A 17,750-nucleotide genomic window follows, 5' to 3' on the forward strand; every position below is an offset into this window, starting at 1 on the left:
AGCAAAGTGTGTCTCGCTGTTGATGCAGAAAGTTTTGAAAACAGTCCGTTTGTAACTTTATGCATCTTGCACAACCGTACTTTCTGCTGGGATACTGCTGATGTTGTTTTTGTGCTCATGTTAATTAAATTACTTAGATCTGAGTGGGGATGATTAGCATGCTAGTAGTAATAGCTTACAGGGAATCCGATAGCCTATTATCATAATGAGTCCCTTTGACGTACTGTGTGGGTTAGTAAAAACAAAAAGACAGAGAAAATAAAGAAGTTATGCCGGTCGCCCAGAGAGGAGCGTTGCATCAGTGAAGTGGTTTGTTTTGATTTTTTTTCCCCCTTTTTTTTTGGAGGAGATTATATGATTCAAATTGATTTGTCCAACCTGTTTGGAATTTGATGATGCCACTGCTGAAAGGAAACACATAAGCACAGTAATATAAAACAACACCAGCAGAACAACCACATGCACACTGAAACACAACACATTAAAAGCTGAAATGGCATCACACTTTTCGTCGCAGGTTTTTAGTTACCGGTTTGGAAAAAATCAATATGCAGACACGGACATGAATATTCATTCCTGACAGGTGTTTCAGTCCAAACATTCACACACATGTATAAACACACACACACACTCTAGGAGCGACGTTTCTGCAGCTGTGCTCATCCTACAGCCGGACTCCTGCTGCCCTCGACCTTGTCCCATACATGGTCAGCAGCATCTTTATATGTTGAAAGTATTTGGAGTCTCTTGAGGTGGTGTTTACGTTTTTTAATATTTCATCATTTATACTTTTTCTACAAGGCAAGTTTATGTTTCCTTCCTGGTTTATCCCTTCACTTTGTTCTTGCACCTGCCGCATTTTGTCCTGTCAGACTTTCAAGGAAGCTGTGCTGGTATTCTTCAGCGCCACGCAACTGTCGACAGTTTGATCAATCTTTCCTTTTGATTCTTGCCAGTCACTAAAAGCTCCGGAGCTAAAAAGGAAGCTGTGGAACGACTCTCTTCTTGTTAACTCTAAATTTTAACATTAACATTACTACCATCTGTAGAGAAGGCGTAAAAAGACATATTGGTGTGCATATTCCCACCTCTGATTGGGTTTGATTAAATGCAGAGATAAGTGCTATAGCTGTCCTTTAACTCGTATTTCCCCTGATCTACTCCCACTCTGAATGGATGTTTCATAACTTGAAATAAAGCTATTTACTAAAGATATTCTGTAATTATTAGACTGATATTAATTTGCTAAATATTACAGGTTATAATAATCAATGAGAATTAAATAAAATACATATACAATTTTTTAATTTCTTACCTCCTGCAGATGGCAAGGCCTGCCCCTCCAAAGACTTCCAGTGTCGTAACGGGAAATGTGTGGCACCGATCTTTGTGTGTGACGGAGACGACGACTGCGGGGACGCCAGCGATGAGGAGAAATGTTCGGCTCCCACCTGTGGGCAGCATGAGTTCCGCTGCAACGACTCGGAGTGCATCCCCGCCCTGTGGAGCTGTGACGGCGACCCCGACTGCAAGGACAAGTCAGACGAGTCCATGGAGCGCTGCAGCCGGAGGACGGAGCCCCAGAAACCCCGCTGTCTGGTGAGCGAGTTCCAGTGCGGGAGCGGCGAGTGTGTCCATTTGAACTGGAAGTGTGACGGCGATGCAGACTGCAAGGATAAATCAGATGAAGCAAACTGTCGTAAGTCAGCTTTTTTCTTTTTGCCACCGTGTGCTCCCCCTGTGCCGTTCACTTTATTGTTGTTCAAAGCAATTAGAAAACACAGGAACGAGTCACACCACTGGCATGCTCCTTAATCAAAACATCTTTTTTTAATTATCTTTGATTATTCCATAACAACGGGCACAATTCAACTCTGATCAGTCTGAGGAGAGTGGTAGTGAAGTAACTAAGCCTAAAGAATCCAGTTTTATTAATTTTAGAAATTAGGATGAATGGTTTGTATTAGTACTTTTGGATATTTTGTGTCATTTATCTTTACTTGTTCATGTAATCTAATATTGGCTGGTGTTGTAGTGAAGCTAATGCCAGCTATCGCCTTTATTGAAAGTTACGGATGGATACCAAAAAGTAATCAGTTGTTTTGTAGAGCAGCAGCTTAAATGCACTGGAGGACGATGCTTTGAAGACCGGCTCTGCTCTGAACAAAGACTGTGTGACAAATGTGTCACTAAATGACTAAAGGAAGATCAATTCTAATTTTATCGTGACGATCCACAAATGTGTTGCCATGCAACCATGTGATCTGTGCAAGAAGAGATAAACCCATCTGAGCCTGTGTAAGGTGAAGGTCCTTCATCAAGCGTGACCCCCCATGTGGTCTCCTCTTCACACGCCCACACACCACTTAGAGAGATGACAGCAACTTCACACATAAGACATGATACAAGCACAGTGCGCAGCCGCACACGTAGCCAGGTGCAAGCTCTAACACACACATGCACCCACAATAATAAGGTGTTAGTACAAAAAATAAAGCAGAAATCACAGAGTACATGTTGTTTAAGTGTTTAGATCACGGCTTGCCCTTTATCACAGTACACACCTTCCTTATCCTTAAATTAATGGCTGCTGCGCTCCAGACAGAATTACATGGGTCTGTGGAGTCGTCGTTTACGAGATCGGAATAATTATGTAGGTAAGCACTACACAATTGGTTGTTTTTATGTGGTTATATTTTGACAGCAAGTTTTAAAAACAATGTCTAAATCTGTGACACGGTCGAAATGTCACTCTAAAGCCTCGATTCTGCTTTCTGCAAGTAAGTCCACTCAGGTCTGAATGACACAAATTTCATTATCAGACTTTGAGCATTGATCTTTGAGGATGCGCGTGCGCCTGCTTGTGCGTGTTATTGTGCAGAGTTGTCTGTGGAGAATCGACACGAGTGTGCACCAACTATGCATGCACCACAAAAGACCTAAAGGAAATATATATAACAGGAAATGACTACTAACCCTTCATGTCTCCACAGCGGAGTATAATCATGACTTGTCTCAGCCATAAATGTAAATAAAAGACAAACATGGCCGATGATATGTCATGTATTGGTTTGAGAACTATGACCTTGATATTGGTGTTTCAATCAGACCCACTTTAGTCTCTTTGACTGGACCTGAGCATGTTTTAATGAGAGCTTTGACTTGATTAGCTAATGCTAACACCGGCTTTGTTTGGAAGTTCAATGCATTATTCACTGAGTTATTAACTGCCAGCTTGGAGAATTGGAGGCTGAAAATAAAATTCACTAAACATGTAAACAGAACAGCCGACAGCTTAGAGTATATTTTATTAAAACAGACAATTTTCCTAAAATAATTAACGTATTTATTATTTTAAGAAAGGAAAATGTCCTTGCTACCAACTGATATCTTTTCCAAAACATTTCAAACTGTTTGCTAACTGCCTAAAACACATTTAAAAAATAGACCAAAAATCTCTCTATTAACCAAAAAAAGGGAATCTGTCCAGGGTGTACCCTGCATCTCACCCCGTGATAGCTGGGATAGGCTGAAGCCCCCACTGCAACTGTGATAAGGTTAAGCGGAAGAGAATGGAAGGATGGCAATTTAAATGAGAACATAGAGGACAGCTTAGCAACGTTTGAGTGTAAATGAGGATTGTGACAATAACTGCATACTATACCTCCAGTTTGTTCTTTCCTCGTTCGCCTCGTTTCCATCAGGCTCTGCTCATTCCCACACACGTATCATTTCCCATCTTATTCGAAACATCTGTCTCAATAACCTCGAGCTTCTTCACGGACACACTGAGACAAGCGACTGTGAGCAGAGTGACAGAAGGTTAATGGAAATGAGAAATGGTCACATCGTATCGCAACTTTCCTTCTTTCCGTCCTGTCAACGTTTCCGCAGATGGCAATCCATTATTATAACTATTCATCCCGGGGATTTATCATTATTAGCTGAGCTAAGATCCCAATAATTTGGCTGAAGGAATCGGCACATTTTGCAATGGTCCAGGCTTTAGCATGAACATCTGTTTGTCTTTATTTCATTTATTTTTTGTCTGAGTGTTTCAAAGTATGTCTCAGCTTCCCCTTAGCATTCCTAGCATTCACATGTCCTGCTGCAAGCCTGCATTTAATTTTGCTCATTTAATAATGCCTGTATGAGCCTGAAAACCCAAATGTGCCCAAACCGTTGTGTGTGGCTGTGTTGATACCATATTTCCTGATACGGAGATTGTCTGCCGTGTGTTTTTTATCAGCTCCACAGTCATTGATCATGTCTGCCTCTGCTCCGTTGGCGGAGCCAGTCCAAAACACAACACATGAATAATTAAATAGCCAGTTAAAAAGACAAATGAGTTAAATAAACCGTCCCTCCGCGTTAGAGCAAGCACAAATGTCTATATGCACATTTACACGCACACACCTTCTCAATAGGTCACTAGATGTGGGTTTGCTTCAGATGCTGGATGAATACATGAATGCTTTTCTTTTCAGTATAGCAGTTTATGAGGATTTATGCCCTATCAAGAGGTGCGTATGATAGATTAGAGCTGAATACTGGAATGCAATGTGAGAGGAAAAGGGCTGAATTTGACTTTGTGAACAATTTAAAATGCTCTGGATGTTCATTGTGGAACTTTATCACTGTCTTTTCATGGATTAGACTAATGGGAATACTCAGCTAATTCTTAACTCTGTGTGTTTTGTGTTCCTCAGCACTGCTTACGTGCAGACCTGATGAGTTCCAGTGTGGCGATGGCTCCTGTATTCACGGCACCAAGCAGTGTAATAAAGTTCACGACTGTCCGGACTACAGTGATGAAGCAGGTTGTGTCAACGGTAAGCGTCTCGCGAGTACGGAAAAGGAGGACGGCCATGAAACGAGCAAACATCCCGATTATTATTAGAAGAACATATTGTTCTATTTTGTTTTCCTCCCAATAACGTTGGCTTTTCTTCTAAATGCAGAGTCAAAATTCCAGATTTTATTTAAAGTTTCAGTTTATGTTTTCAGGCCTTCTGCTTCTCGCTTCTGCCTCCTTTCTTAAACTTCATTTACTCAAAAAAAAGTGGCCAATTACAACTTTAATACTTTGAACTAGCTTCACAGGAGCTATAACGAAGAGTAGCCTCTCTGGTGAGTTCGGTCCCATGAGAAACTTTAATCAGAAAAATGTCCACCAAAAGATAGGCTTAGAGGCATGGGAGGATAAGAGGCTGTGAATCTCCACTGCCTTAAATCTCCCCTGTGTTCCCTCCACTTAAATCTCCTGAGTGGTCGAAGACGGAGGTGATGATTCAAAGAATTGCAAAGAAGCTACAGCGATATTATTATTTACTGTTGCAACTCAGCTGCGTATAACTTGCACAGAACATATATGTGGCAACTGAGTTGCTTCGTGCATTTGATAGGCACTGGATGTCACATCTGCTACTCTTCTACATTTTATTTAGCTTCTACTTTCAAGAGAGTTAAAGGGCCTCTTTGATGGGAGCTCAGCTGCCTCTGGCTCATCTGTAGTTCAAACCATATAATGCATATATTTTCCATGAAGCCTTTCTCTTTTTTTGAGCTTGTGTTTACTATTAGTTACCATACATATATGTCTTTCTCAGTAAGCTTCCCTAATTAGAATAGCGACAAACATTTGTTAACCTCGCACTTAACTCCCTGTAGCCTGTCTTATTTATAGAACTAAGCAATTTATTGATCAAGCTTTGCCTAATGCTTCTCACTGAGAGTCAAAACAGTCAACCTTTGGGCTAATTATCTCCACAGAAACATCGACAGCATTGCTTTGCTGACATTTACTGTATCTGCATTAGAATCGTGTACTCTACAAAATCTGACACGCTAGAGGCTTTCATCACAGTAGGGTTGAATTATTGTGTTGCCAAACACTAATTTGGTGCACGATGTGATTAAAACACTTGCTAAGAGTCTAACCTTTTAAGTCATCTGATGTCTTCACTACAGTTACAAAATGCGACGGGCCCAAGAAGTTCCGCTGTAAGAACGGGGAGTGTATCGACAGCAGCAAGGTGTGCGATAACGTGAAAGACTGCAAGGACTGGTCAGATGAACCTGTGAAGGAGTGTGGTAAGATTCTTCGTGTTTCTTTACACACACACACACGTTAATGTGAGAACACTGACACACACACTCTACCAGGGATCATTAGCTTGTTCAAATGTGGGTGGTCACTCTTCTCTATGTAAAGGAGATTCATTTGATCAAGGCTGAGTAAATCAGGATATTTCTCAACTACCTTGTTATGATGAAAGACCCAAACGACTCTGCCCTCCGGTGCGATCTTAGCCGAGAGAGCGTGACACGACTACGTTACCCATAAAGAGCCACAGAGATTATCCAAACAGCACAGATAATTACTGCTTCCTCAGCTTTGGTCACACATTTGACACCACAAGCAGTGCAGTTCATCTGCAATCAGATGAAAGCGGCTGAGAAAAGTATACTTATTAATAGAATCGTATCAAATTAATGAAACAAAGGGAATTGAAGCCTGAGATTTTACTTTATGTACACGTTAAAGTGTCTGAGGTTATTAAGAGACGCTGCACTTGACCCATAGCCTCTCTGAAGTGGAGTGGCCTGGCATGCATCGTGTCAGTATAAAATTATATGTGTGCGCACTGCCTTTGCATCCTCCTCTAACCTCACAGCTGATGGATATATTCAATTCGATTTTATTTTTACGGCGCAAAATCACAGCAACAGTCGATTCAAGGCACTTTATATTGTAAGGTAGACCCTACAATAATACATACAGATAAAAACCCAACAATCACATGACCCCTTATGAGCAAGCACTTTGGCGACAGTGGGAAGGAAAACTGGAAGAAACCTCCGGCAGAACCTGGCTCACGGAGGGGCGGCCATCTGCCGCGACCGGTTGGGGTGAGAGAAGAATCTGCCATGATTCCCATGATAAAAATTAAATATGATGATCTGTGAACTGGAAGTTAGCACACATCACAGCCACGAAGATGGCGCTGAGTTAAGCCGAGCCTACACAGTAATATCACTTATTAGCAGTAATATAGCTTTAGCTTATTTGTGAATGACATTGCCGGATTATTTTTGGTATTTAGTAAAACTCTGAATCTTACTCACTCATTCTGTGTATATGTGTGTCTATGTACATTCGTCCACAAATTGATCCATAAATCGATGTGTATAGACACAGAAATATCAGAATTTTACTCCAACATTGTTGCAGACATCATCTCATACAGTTCAGTGTCTGTCTGGCGCTAGAATTAAGATGTTAGAAAGAGTTTATTGGTATCTGAAAAAGACCTCCTGACAGCCACCTGCATGTTTTACCCATGCTATAGTCATTATAGTTTATGTGATTTTCCTAAACTATTAACTAAACCTCAGTACAAACTATACAACATTACAAGGGAATAGAAATATGGATATGAGTGTCCACATACTTTGTTTTTTGTTTTCTAGCGCTCCTGCTAAAACCTGCTTAAACTGCTTTAAGCAGGTTTTCATGTTTTCACCTTATTTTAGTTTAAAATAAGGCTGATACTCAGTTGCTGTTCCGGTCTAATTTTGATTAAATGCAAATCTGTGAAAGTCCATACTACTCTTTTCCTCTTCCTGTGAGTCTCCCTTAATGTCTTGCTGTCTTTCTTTTTCTATCTCTAGTAGTGTCTTAGTCTCACAGCAGTACCTGTAGCCTTGAAGCTTAAATCTTTAATGTAAACCGGTAATGAAGTACCAGCTTTAGCTTTCTGCAGAGATCCCACTTCACTCCCTGGAGGGTAGTTGAAAGACAAAAGGGATAAATGGAGGCACAGAAACTGATACAAAAGGGAAAGGAAGGATGACTCAGTCCAATATGTTCTGTTAAAAGGAAAAAAACAGAGGAAATGGAGAGAATTGGATGAGAGGATGAAGGAGAGCACGTGCTTGTGTTACAATAGGCAATATAGTGTAGTAGCACCTGGGATAAGCAAAGGTTCCTATTGGAAAATGGATCAGTTCCAGGAACTACCAGCTAAAACTAGTAGAGCACACAAGAATCACACACAAACTTGAATTGTTGATGTATACAGACAGGACAAAAATATCTTTACGGGCAGGATGATTAAAACTGTCCATACAGACCAACCTGTGGGATTGTCTTCCTGTCCGTCTTGTTCTTGTGTTGCCAAAGTTATTCTGTCTAAAAACCTGCTGGAATTTATTGGAACAATACTCAACTCTTTGTTTTATTTTTCACTGTTTCCTCTCTGCCATCCCTGCCCTTTCCTCTGCTGCCACTGTCTCTGCAGGCCTGAATGAATGTGCAGACAACAACGGTGGCTGCTCCCACATCTGCAAGGACCAGAGAATTGGTTATGAGTGTGACTGCCCCTCTGGCTACAAACTCCTGGATAAAAAGACGTGTGGAGGTAAAGAGAAAAAAATGTGCAGCAGAGCTTCTCATGTCTTGGTCCAGAGAAGCACGACCAAAGGGCAGTGACATTAATCAGCTGAACTTTATCTGTGCTATTCTGTGGTTGTTTTGTTCAAGGGTACTTTTAACTATGGCCATTTCCAGGTCTAAGGAAAACATTAACATGATTCATTAAACATTGCTGTTTAAGATTAGTTGCATTTGCTTCACCCGGTTGAGACAAAAATCTAGTATGATAACTAACTTAAATGCAAAAAATGGGGTTAGCACTCTGGAGTAAACTGCCTCATCTAAAGTTTGTCTTTTATGCATGTTGCAATAATTACATGCAGACATTCTGGATTTGGGAGCATGAATAAGTTATTTTAACAACCAGTCTCCTTAGCGAGGTTGTCAGGTCCAGAATGTAAGATGAGGCATTTGTAAAATGTTGGGATGCTGATGATCAGAAAGTGTTCCACCATGAAAAACAGATAAATGATGTACAGAAGCACAAAATAACAAAACATCAGTTCACAAAAACTGCTACTCCCTATTCAGTACTAATTACATTTTCACTGATTACCTAATGGGTCCGTCCACCTGTTGTTACAGTCCTAGCAGGACCTCCTCCTGAAATCGTTCTTGTTTGGATGTGTCCTGCCATATCTCCTGCCTTTGGTGCCACCATTTTTGTACGTCTGACTCGCATCAGCAATTAAGAATGCTTAAATCCAGAGAAAATTGAGCTCTAGGGCGAGAGAGAGCTTTGTTGGGTTGTAGCTAGTGAGCTGTGAGTATGGTTGTCTATTGCTCCTACTCTGGAGAGGAGTGTGTTTTGGTACTAACCCCCTTTGACTTATTTTCAGTTTAGTGATGATCACCTGAGTTTTGCTGTTTTTTTTCTTCAAAAGGTAATAGTGGCTGGTCTGTCTCTTTTAGTTTAGTTATTAATAGAAACATTAATAAAACCTGTTAATGTAATCATTTTGCCTCTCTGCCTGCTTTTTTCAACCCGGACACCTTTTGTTACTTTTCCTCAACCACTGGACCTTTTTGGGGGAGCAAGAGGGGGCTTGTCCGGGATCGCTGAGTTTTGGAATTGTTAGCATTTGGTTTCTGATTATTTTGCTTGTAAATGGCTTGTGAAATGATGCGGAAACAAAGTTCAGCTCTAGAAACTGAGAATCAGTTCAACTTACTGCTAGCTATGTGACTCAAGCTCTCATTACAGGGACCAAATAGCTCTTAACAAAGGGCCTAATACCACATACTCCAGAAGCAGCCCCTGCGGACACAGCAAGCAATGCCATTGAATGCCCTCTCTAAGTTAATAAGATAAGATAAGATAAGACTTTATTGATCCCACAACGGGGAAATTTTTGCGTCCCCTCAGCTCAGGTACAGATATCAGAAGGAAATACAAAAATACAAATAAGTACAATCAATGAAAAAAAGTAAGATAATACACTATATACAATGGTAGCATACACAGTATGTGATTATGGATATAGTTGGAAATATGGAAGACATAAACTCTATAGCTTGATATAGCTATTGTACCACTACTATTCCTATTTATAGACATGTACACACACATGTACACACTAAATATACATATGTATACATATACAGACCTACACATGGAAGGTCCATTATGCATGAAGTGGTGACCATGGATGTTCACAGTGTCCAGTGACTTATGACATCGTGATTGAGGAGTTATAGAGTCTAACTGCTGTTGGGATGAATGATCTGCGAAAGCGCTCCTTCCTGCAGCAAGGGTGTTTCAGTGTCTGACTAAAGGAGCTGCTCAGCCCACTCACATACTCATGCAGTGGGTGATGTGGGTTGTTCATGATGGATGTCAGCTTTACTAACATCCTCCCCTCACCAACCACCTCCACAGACTCCAGGGGACATCCCAGCACGGAGACCTCCGCACCAGTTTGTCAATCCTGCTCCTGTCCCTGTCCGTGCATCCACTCACCCAGCAGGCCACTGCATAGAAAAGGGCAAATGCTACCACAGTGTCATAGAATGTCCTTAACAGAGTCCTGCAGACTCCGAAGGACCTCAGTCTCCTTAGCAGGTGGAGTCGACTCTGGCCCTTTTTATACAGGACATCTGTATTTGTAGTCCAGTCCAGTTTATTGTTGAGGTGAACACCCAGGTACTTATAAGAGTCCACTATCTCAATGTCTTTCCCTTGGATGTTCACCGGTGTTGTAGGCGGTAACTTCCTCCTGAAGTCTATGATCATCTCCTTTGTCTTGCCAGCGTTGATTTGGAGTACGTTGGTCTCATACCAGCCAACAAAGTCACTGATGACCCCCCTGTATTCCTGATCATTCCCGTCTGATACGCATCCAATGATGGCTGTATCATCTGAGAACTTCTGTATCTGGCAATCGTCCGAATTATAACAGAAGTCTGAAGTGTAAAGGCTGAACAGGAAAGGTGAGAGAATCGTGCCCTGTGGTGCCCCCGTGCTGCAGATTACCACCTTGGGCACACAGTGATGGAGCCTCACATACTGTGGTCTGTTGGTAAGGTAGTCGATGGTCCATGCAGTCAGCTGTTTGCCTACTCCGGCTCCCTCCAGCTTCCCTCTCAGTAGTGCGGGTTGGATGGTGTTGAAAGCACTGGAGAAGTCAAAAAACATGATCCTCACAGTGCTCCCCACCTGCTCTAAGTGAGAGAGGGATCGGTGTACCAGGTAGATGACAGAGTCATCCACCCCAATTCCAGAACGGTAGGCGAACTGCAGGGGTCCAACACTGAGCCCACCAGTGGACGAAGGTGGTGCAGGATGAGCCTTTCCATGTTCTTCATCAGATGAGAAGTCAAGGCAACAGGCCTAATAAGACAATAGTTGAGCAAAATCCCAAGTCCCCTTAAATATGCTTAATGGGATGCAGAGCTTGTCCCATGTTCCACAACCAGGACAAAAGCTGCATTGTTTCTCCTTAAGTTAGGGGCCAACTACTGGATGGACTCTCCTCTCCAGTATCCCAGCACAGACCATCATAGGTAGGCAGAGAAAATCGGATCCCCCTGAAGTTGTAACATACCCTCTAGTGCCCTTTCTTGAAGAGGGGAACCACCATCCTAGAGGGCAGTCTAGAGGCACTCTCCCCAAGTTCTATCCAATTTTGCAGAGGTATGTCAGTTGAGACAGTTCAGAACATCCAGAGGCTTACAAACTCGAGTCCAGTCTCATCCACCCTGGGGACCTTCCACCATGGAGTTGTTTAACTACTTCAGTGATCTTGCCTCCAGTATTGGGAGGTTCATCCCCTTTGTCCCCAGATTCTGGTTACACTGACCTTGGAGGACCTTGACCTGTAGCTTTAAATATGACCCTGAATGCTTTCAGAAATGTCAGATTTTCCATTTTTGCTAATTTATTTGGTTTAAGCTGTTTCCATATACAAATGTGTTTAACATCATTTCTATTATCCAGTTAAAGCAGTTTTAGTCTGTTTCTCAAAAATATTAGTGTTACAACATTCAAATTTCTCAACAAAAGATCTCCTCCTTTCTGTTGAAGCTCAAAGACGTAAATCCTAGAAATTAAGCTAAAAGAATAAGAATCTCTTTTTTTTGAAGTGAGGATCCTGCTGAGAAAGGTTGTTAACATGCTATAAACAGAAAATATTAGCTCTTTTATGTCTCAGTCTCCAGACAAATAGGACTGTGTGTGTCTATAGTTATGTTGTTTGATCTTTATGTCTTTGTGCCATGTTTCTCTCTGCAGACATAGACGAATGTGAGAACCCAGATGCCTGCAGTCAGATCTGCATCAACTACAAAGGGGATTACAAGTGCGAGTGCTATGAAGGTTATGAGATGGACCCTGCCTCTAAGACCTGCAAAGCCGTAGGTAGGGCATTTATCACACACACGTTTTTGGAAGTAAATACACACACTGTCACTGATGGAAGCTCCCACCAAAATACAGTCGCACATACATATGAGGAATCACACATAGAAACCAACTCTCACATATTCAGCAACGGCGTTCTGACTCTAGCGCCGACTACCCAGTCACATCCTACGCAGTTCTCACACAGTGGGACTCCGTGAAAGGAGAGTATTGCTTTGTATGCAGTTCTTGCACAGCAATCTGTGCAAAGATAAATATTTGCCGTCTTTTTTCTGCAGCTCTCACTAATGAAAGTTTGCAGCCAGCTGCTTTTGCTCTCCCCAGAGTGTTAAGGGAAGGGTGTTATTTGGGGAAAAGGTCTGCCCACTTACTGCAGGACACAGGCAGGGTACCCATTGTTGGCTAGAGCAAATACACTGAACAGCGGTTTGAATGAAAATAAAATCTTGTCCTCTAAGCTGCACTTGGCAAGTTTGCAACTGAAAAGAAGTCGTCCTTAATGCTTTTCAAAAGACAACTGTACTTGAGCCCGTTAGGTATACATGAGACTTGTTTGAAAGCACAATTTGGGTTCTTCTAATCAGTTCGCACAGTTTTCAGTCTGTTAGAGCTGACATTAAAGATAACAATCCTGTGGTTACCAAGCCTTTAAGTATCTGCAGATAATGTTTCTATATATTTTACTTTAAAAAGTACAGGAAACAGACGGTCTAGAACAGGGGTAAGCAACTCCAGGCCTCAAGTGCTGTTGTCCTGCAGGTTTTAGATATCACCCTGGGTCAGCACACCTGAATTAAATGGTTAGTTCATAACCAGACCTCTGGAGAACTTCAAGACATGTCGAGGAGGCCATTTAGCAAATTGAATCAGCTGTAATTGACTAAGGACACATGTAGTCCTGCAGGACACCAGCCCTTGAGGCCTGGAGTTGCGGACCCCTGGTCTAGAATGTGTTAACAGTGCATGCTTTCAAGTTTTAACCTTATTAGCATGTCCCTACGATGTGTTGTTTCTGTGTTCGAAGACATATCGGTGAAATAAGCAGGCAACACAGTAGGTGACTAGCCCAACTGAACAAACCAGAACAACATGTTGCCTATGTTGCCACTGTAAAGTTCACTTTTCTTCTTCTTCCTATTTTCCAAAACCAGTTAACAGCTCAAACACGGATGGCTGAGGCATGACTGAATTAGTCCAATATTGCAACTTGTTTAGAGTAGAGACACAGAAGCAGACGTGGGGGCTAGTATGCATCTCTTATATATGCATGAATATTAAAAGAAGTGAACATGCAAAGTTGCATCTGTACGGTGGCCCTGAGAGTCAAACGGACTACAACTTAAGAAAACACCAGCAGTAAGAAAAACACACAAAACACAACGGAAATAGGAAAAAACACAAGGGAAGTGTTTCTGGGGAGACAATAACCCGACGGACCAGTTGCAGGAACCCAAAACATGGTGGGCGTGTTTTATCATGATTCATATAATACTGATGACGGATTTTTAGGCTAATAGTTAGACTAACACACTTACCTCTCATCTTTTCTTTCCTCACAAAACCAATAGATCCTCCACTTCTGTCTCCCAGCGCAGTTCTTAGCATATTTTGGTTCCTGCAACTGGTCCGTCGGGTTATTGCCTCCCCAGAAACACTTCTCTTGTGCTTTTGGAAATCAGCTTTTTCCTATTTTTGTTTTCATGTTTCCTATTTCTTTTTTCTATTTTCCTATTTCTGTTGTGTTTTGTGTGCCTTTGCAGCGTTTTTCTTATTGCTGGTGTTTTCTTAAGTTGCAGTCCGTTTTGCCTCTCAGGGCCACCGTACATCTGAGCCATATGAAGACATTAAGGGATTGGTTTTACAAAAAAACAAACAAACTTCTAAACATGCAATTTTAGTTTTCAATTTAAACTTTTACGGATAGGTACCTGCTATCTTGTTACATGTGCTAACGATTTAAAATATATATACATTATATTTCTAGGCTAGAAATTACCTCATGTTCTGGTGATGTTAATTTCTTTCTACTTTCTATTTACATACATTGAGAATGGAACTTTTAACTGATTGACTTACACATCAAATTACTTTTCGGCGAGAGAGAAAAGAGTGTTATTAGTAATTACGGTCTGAGGTTAAGTCATTACAGGGTAAACTGGTCTGGTAATGAGAGTGCTTAAAGCAGAAAACAGACCTTCACTTCTAACCTAAGTGGCATAAAAAACAGCATTGATTTCTTTGTGTCTCTGTGTGGGAATCTTTATTACTGTTAGGTAGAGCAAACAGTCCTTATTGGAGGCCAGGCCATTTATAAGATGGCAGCATGGAGAAGCAGAAGAGAAATGAGATGGATACTTATGCGGTATATGACTTATTTCTCTGCTCGTGTATACATACTGTTCATCATTACATAGCATAGCCAAAGGAGACAAAAAAAGAAGTCTGAAATGTGACTGGATGGATTCCTGTTTAAGTTGAGGATTGTTTATTCAGAGGAACAAATCGGGTTGGGACCATAAGTACAGGGATGCCTGTTTTGTGAAGCTGAGGTAATTTGGATTTAATGAAGCTGCATTTTGCTTATGAACTCATTTCTAGACTCGCACGTGCGCAGCAACAGAAATCACCGTACATGTACACAGTGCATAAGTAGTTATTTTGAGGAGTCACGTCATGATTTCTACACAAATGCAATTCCCCTGCGACTGACTGGTTAGGAGGAATGTCACGTTCTGCGATGAGATAGGAAACGAACCCGGTGCCAATATCATGTGCACATATTGAAGTTCAGAAGCTGTCATACTCATATCATCTGAAGGTTATTAAAGTTGCATATAAGTCCATTTTTAGATATGCTGTTGCTGTGAGTTGAGTCTGTGTAGGTAATTGTGAACACGCTACGATGGGTTTGGTGTACAGTAACTGTGTTTCATTTATAATCCTAGAATGCGCTTTCTGACTCTGCAGATTCATTTCAGAGTAATACACAAGTGTTACACCAGCAGTGCTAATTCAAAGTAACATCTCAGGCTGGAGTTATGATGTGACTTCTTTTCTCAGCTCTGTGTGTGTGAGCATTATATGGCAGAATCCAGGAAATTGACCAGATAATCATGTTTTTAGCTAATGGCAGCAAAACAGGATGTACACACTGACGGGGTGAACCATACATGCGTGCATACTTGCAAATTAGGCCAGTCATGGCAGACGGCTGTCCCTCCCTGGTTCTGCCAGAGTTTGTTCTTTCCCACTGTCGCCCACTTGTTCAAAGAACTTGGCAACATTGATTTTTGGGGTTTTCTCTGTATTATTGTCAGGTCTTTACCTTAAAATATAAAGCACATTGAGGTGACTGTTGTTGTGATTTGGAGCTATAAATAAAACTGAATTGAATTTGATCTTTTATCCTCCGGAGGTTGTCACTTGGTCACTACAATTAGCAAATCTAATTTGTAACAATAAAATTAACGTCATACTAATTAACACAGGCTTAGCGGCTGTATTAAAAAAAACCTCTTTAAAATACTTCAATTAAAGTCTGTGAAATTAAAAGAAATATAAATGAATACAATGGCGAAGGGTGTAACAGCTGTGGGACTACATAACAGGTACACTCGATAAATGCACGACAGGCTGTGGCAGTGATGCAGAGGAAAGTTACAAACTGCCTTTGGTCCAAAGTGTTGTGTTATTTTTCTGTTCTCTTGTTTCGTTCACTCGTGTCTTGTCATCTCTCTCATCTGTAGTGTACTGCAGGCTTCACCTCAGAGCTGAGAACAATTTGTACCTTTCTTGACAGTTTGATTACACACTTCTCAGAAAGGTTTTAAAGGACTGGTCAAATTCTTTTCCCCCCCATTGTCAGAAGATTTTGCCACAAGACCAAAAATGTTGCTGAATAATGTCAAAACTCATCAAAAGTTGTGTCTTGTGCTTTTAGGTTTCAATTATGATGTTATTTAGCATTTAATTCTGTTTGTCTGGAAAGAAACTGGTCAAATTAAACCAGAATTAAGGTTCAAATTTACACATCTTTATTCTGCTACTTTAACTGATTTATTAAGCACATCGGTGTTCTCATCATGAAAGTCCAGGCACAGACAATTTTTTATATATAAAATTAGAGATGGCACGATACCACTTTTTTATGTCCGATACCGATACCGATATCATAAATTTGGATATCTGCCGATACCGATATGAATCCGATATAGTGTTTTTTAATCAATAAAACTGTTTTTTTAATATCTTGCTGCTTTTTGTATAAGTTCATACTCAAGTTAAAAAACAACAACAACACTAAAGCTATTCTGTTATACCTGTATGTAAAAAAAACACACTGCACCCAAAATATTTCATAGATCAGCAACACTGATCAATCTAATAAAGTTAAACCTACTCCATCCTCCCTATTCTGGTATTTTAAAGAGTACTTAGCAGAAATATTAAGCAACCTAACTAATAGGGTTGCAAACTCCCAGCAAAAGAAAATAGGGAACCACCCTCTTCCTCATGATGCTTAATCAATGTAATCAACTTTAATTTGATGCAGGGTGAAAAAAATTCACAGAAATCAATTATTTTTCAAGAATAATTAAATAGATTCAACATCTTTCTTCAACAGAATTGCAGACTGCACAGATGGTATCTTCCCAAAGGAAAAAGTACTATAGCTTACTAGGGTATATTAGACTTAACAGTTACTATATACAGTAATGGACTTCTATACATTTTACATCAGATTAAAACTTTGGGTGTAAGATTCAGATAATTATTTATTAAAAGCTCGACATTTTAAATGAGAATAAGAAAGAAAAGTATGTCTTTGTGCCCCCTTTTCCCTGTTAATGCCCTATCGGCCCCCCTGGCTAAACTTTGCTAGATCCGCCCCTGCACAGTTACAAGCCGTCAGCTACGTAGAAAAGGATCCTGGTCTAGAAAGTAATATTAAATAAATTCTAACAACAGCTTATCAAGGTTAAACGTGCTGCTGTTGTTCAGCCGCTGGTTTCCTCTTTCTGGTGCAAAGTGGGCCAAAAACAAAGAAGAGAGACGGACTCGCGACAGAAAAGCCGATCAGCTGATCATTGATCAGTTTCACGTTTGAAATAGCAACAGGAGAGAGAGAGAGAGGCAGTCGCTCTATATATCGGTTGTTAAGCTTAACGTGGGAATGCTTTACAAACATTCAGAGATGAACTTACACACTTGCTTTACTTCTCTCTGAGATAACTTCCTCGGAGATGAAATGTTTGCTAGCAGGCTACAAATACACACAGCCGCTCTATCACGTGACCACACTGCTCCACCGTGCTACGGTTATGAGCCGAGTTACGCCGTGTCTATGTTTTGTGAGGTGTTTTTTTTTTTATATTTAATGGATCGGATTACATTTTTTATTTCTCTCCGATATCCGATCCAGTAATTTAGGTCAGTATCGGACCGATACTAATA

At 40.8% G+C, this 17,750-nt stretch overlaps 1 protein-coding gene across 3 annotated transcripts in view; it reads left to right on the forward strand.

The window, feature by feature from the left end:
- Positions 1–17,750, forward strand: part of lrp8 (low density lipoprotein receptor-related protein 8, apolipoprotein e receptor) — a 178,114-nt gene that overhangs the window by 123,036 nt on the left and 37,328 nt on the right. For all 3 annotated transcript variants that reach the window (XM_006804008.3, XM_006804010.3, XM_006804009.3), the window contains exons 5-9: positions 1,325–1,699; positions 4,710–4,832; positions 5,971–6,093; positions 8,304–8,423; positions 12,168–12,293. In XM_006804008.3, coding sequence (XP_006804071.2) covers positions 1,325–1,699; positions 4,710–4,832; positions 5,971–6,093; positions 8,304–8,423; positions 12,168–12,293 — 867 coding nt within the window. The remainder of the gene's footprint in view (positions 1–1,324; positions 1,700–4,709; positions 4,833–5,970; positions 6,094–8,303; positions 8,424–12,167; positions 12,294–17,750) is intronic.

Source organism: Neolamprologus brichardi, chromosome 17, assembly GCF_056152115.1.
Source record: "Neolamprologus brichardi isolate AB-2024 chromosome 17, ASM5615211v1, whole genome shotgun sequence".
Taxonomy (NCBI): domain Eukaryota; kingdom Metazoa; phylum Chordata; class Actinopteri; order Cichliformes; family Cichlidae; genus Neolamprologus; species Neolamprologus brichardi.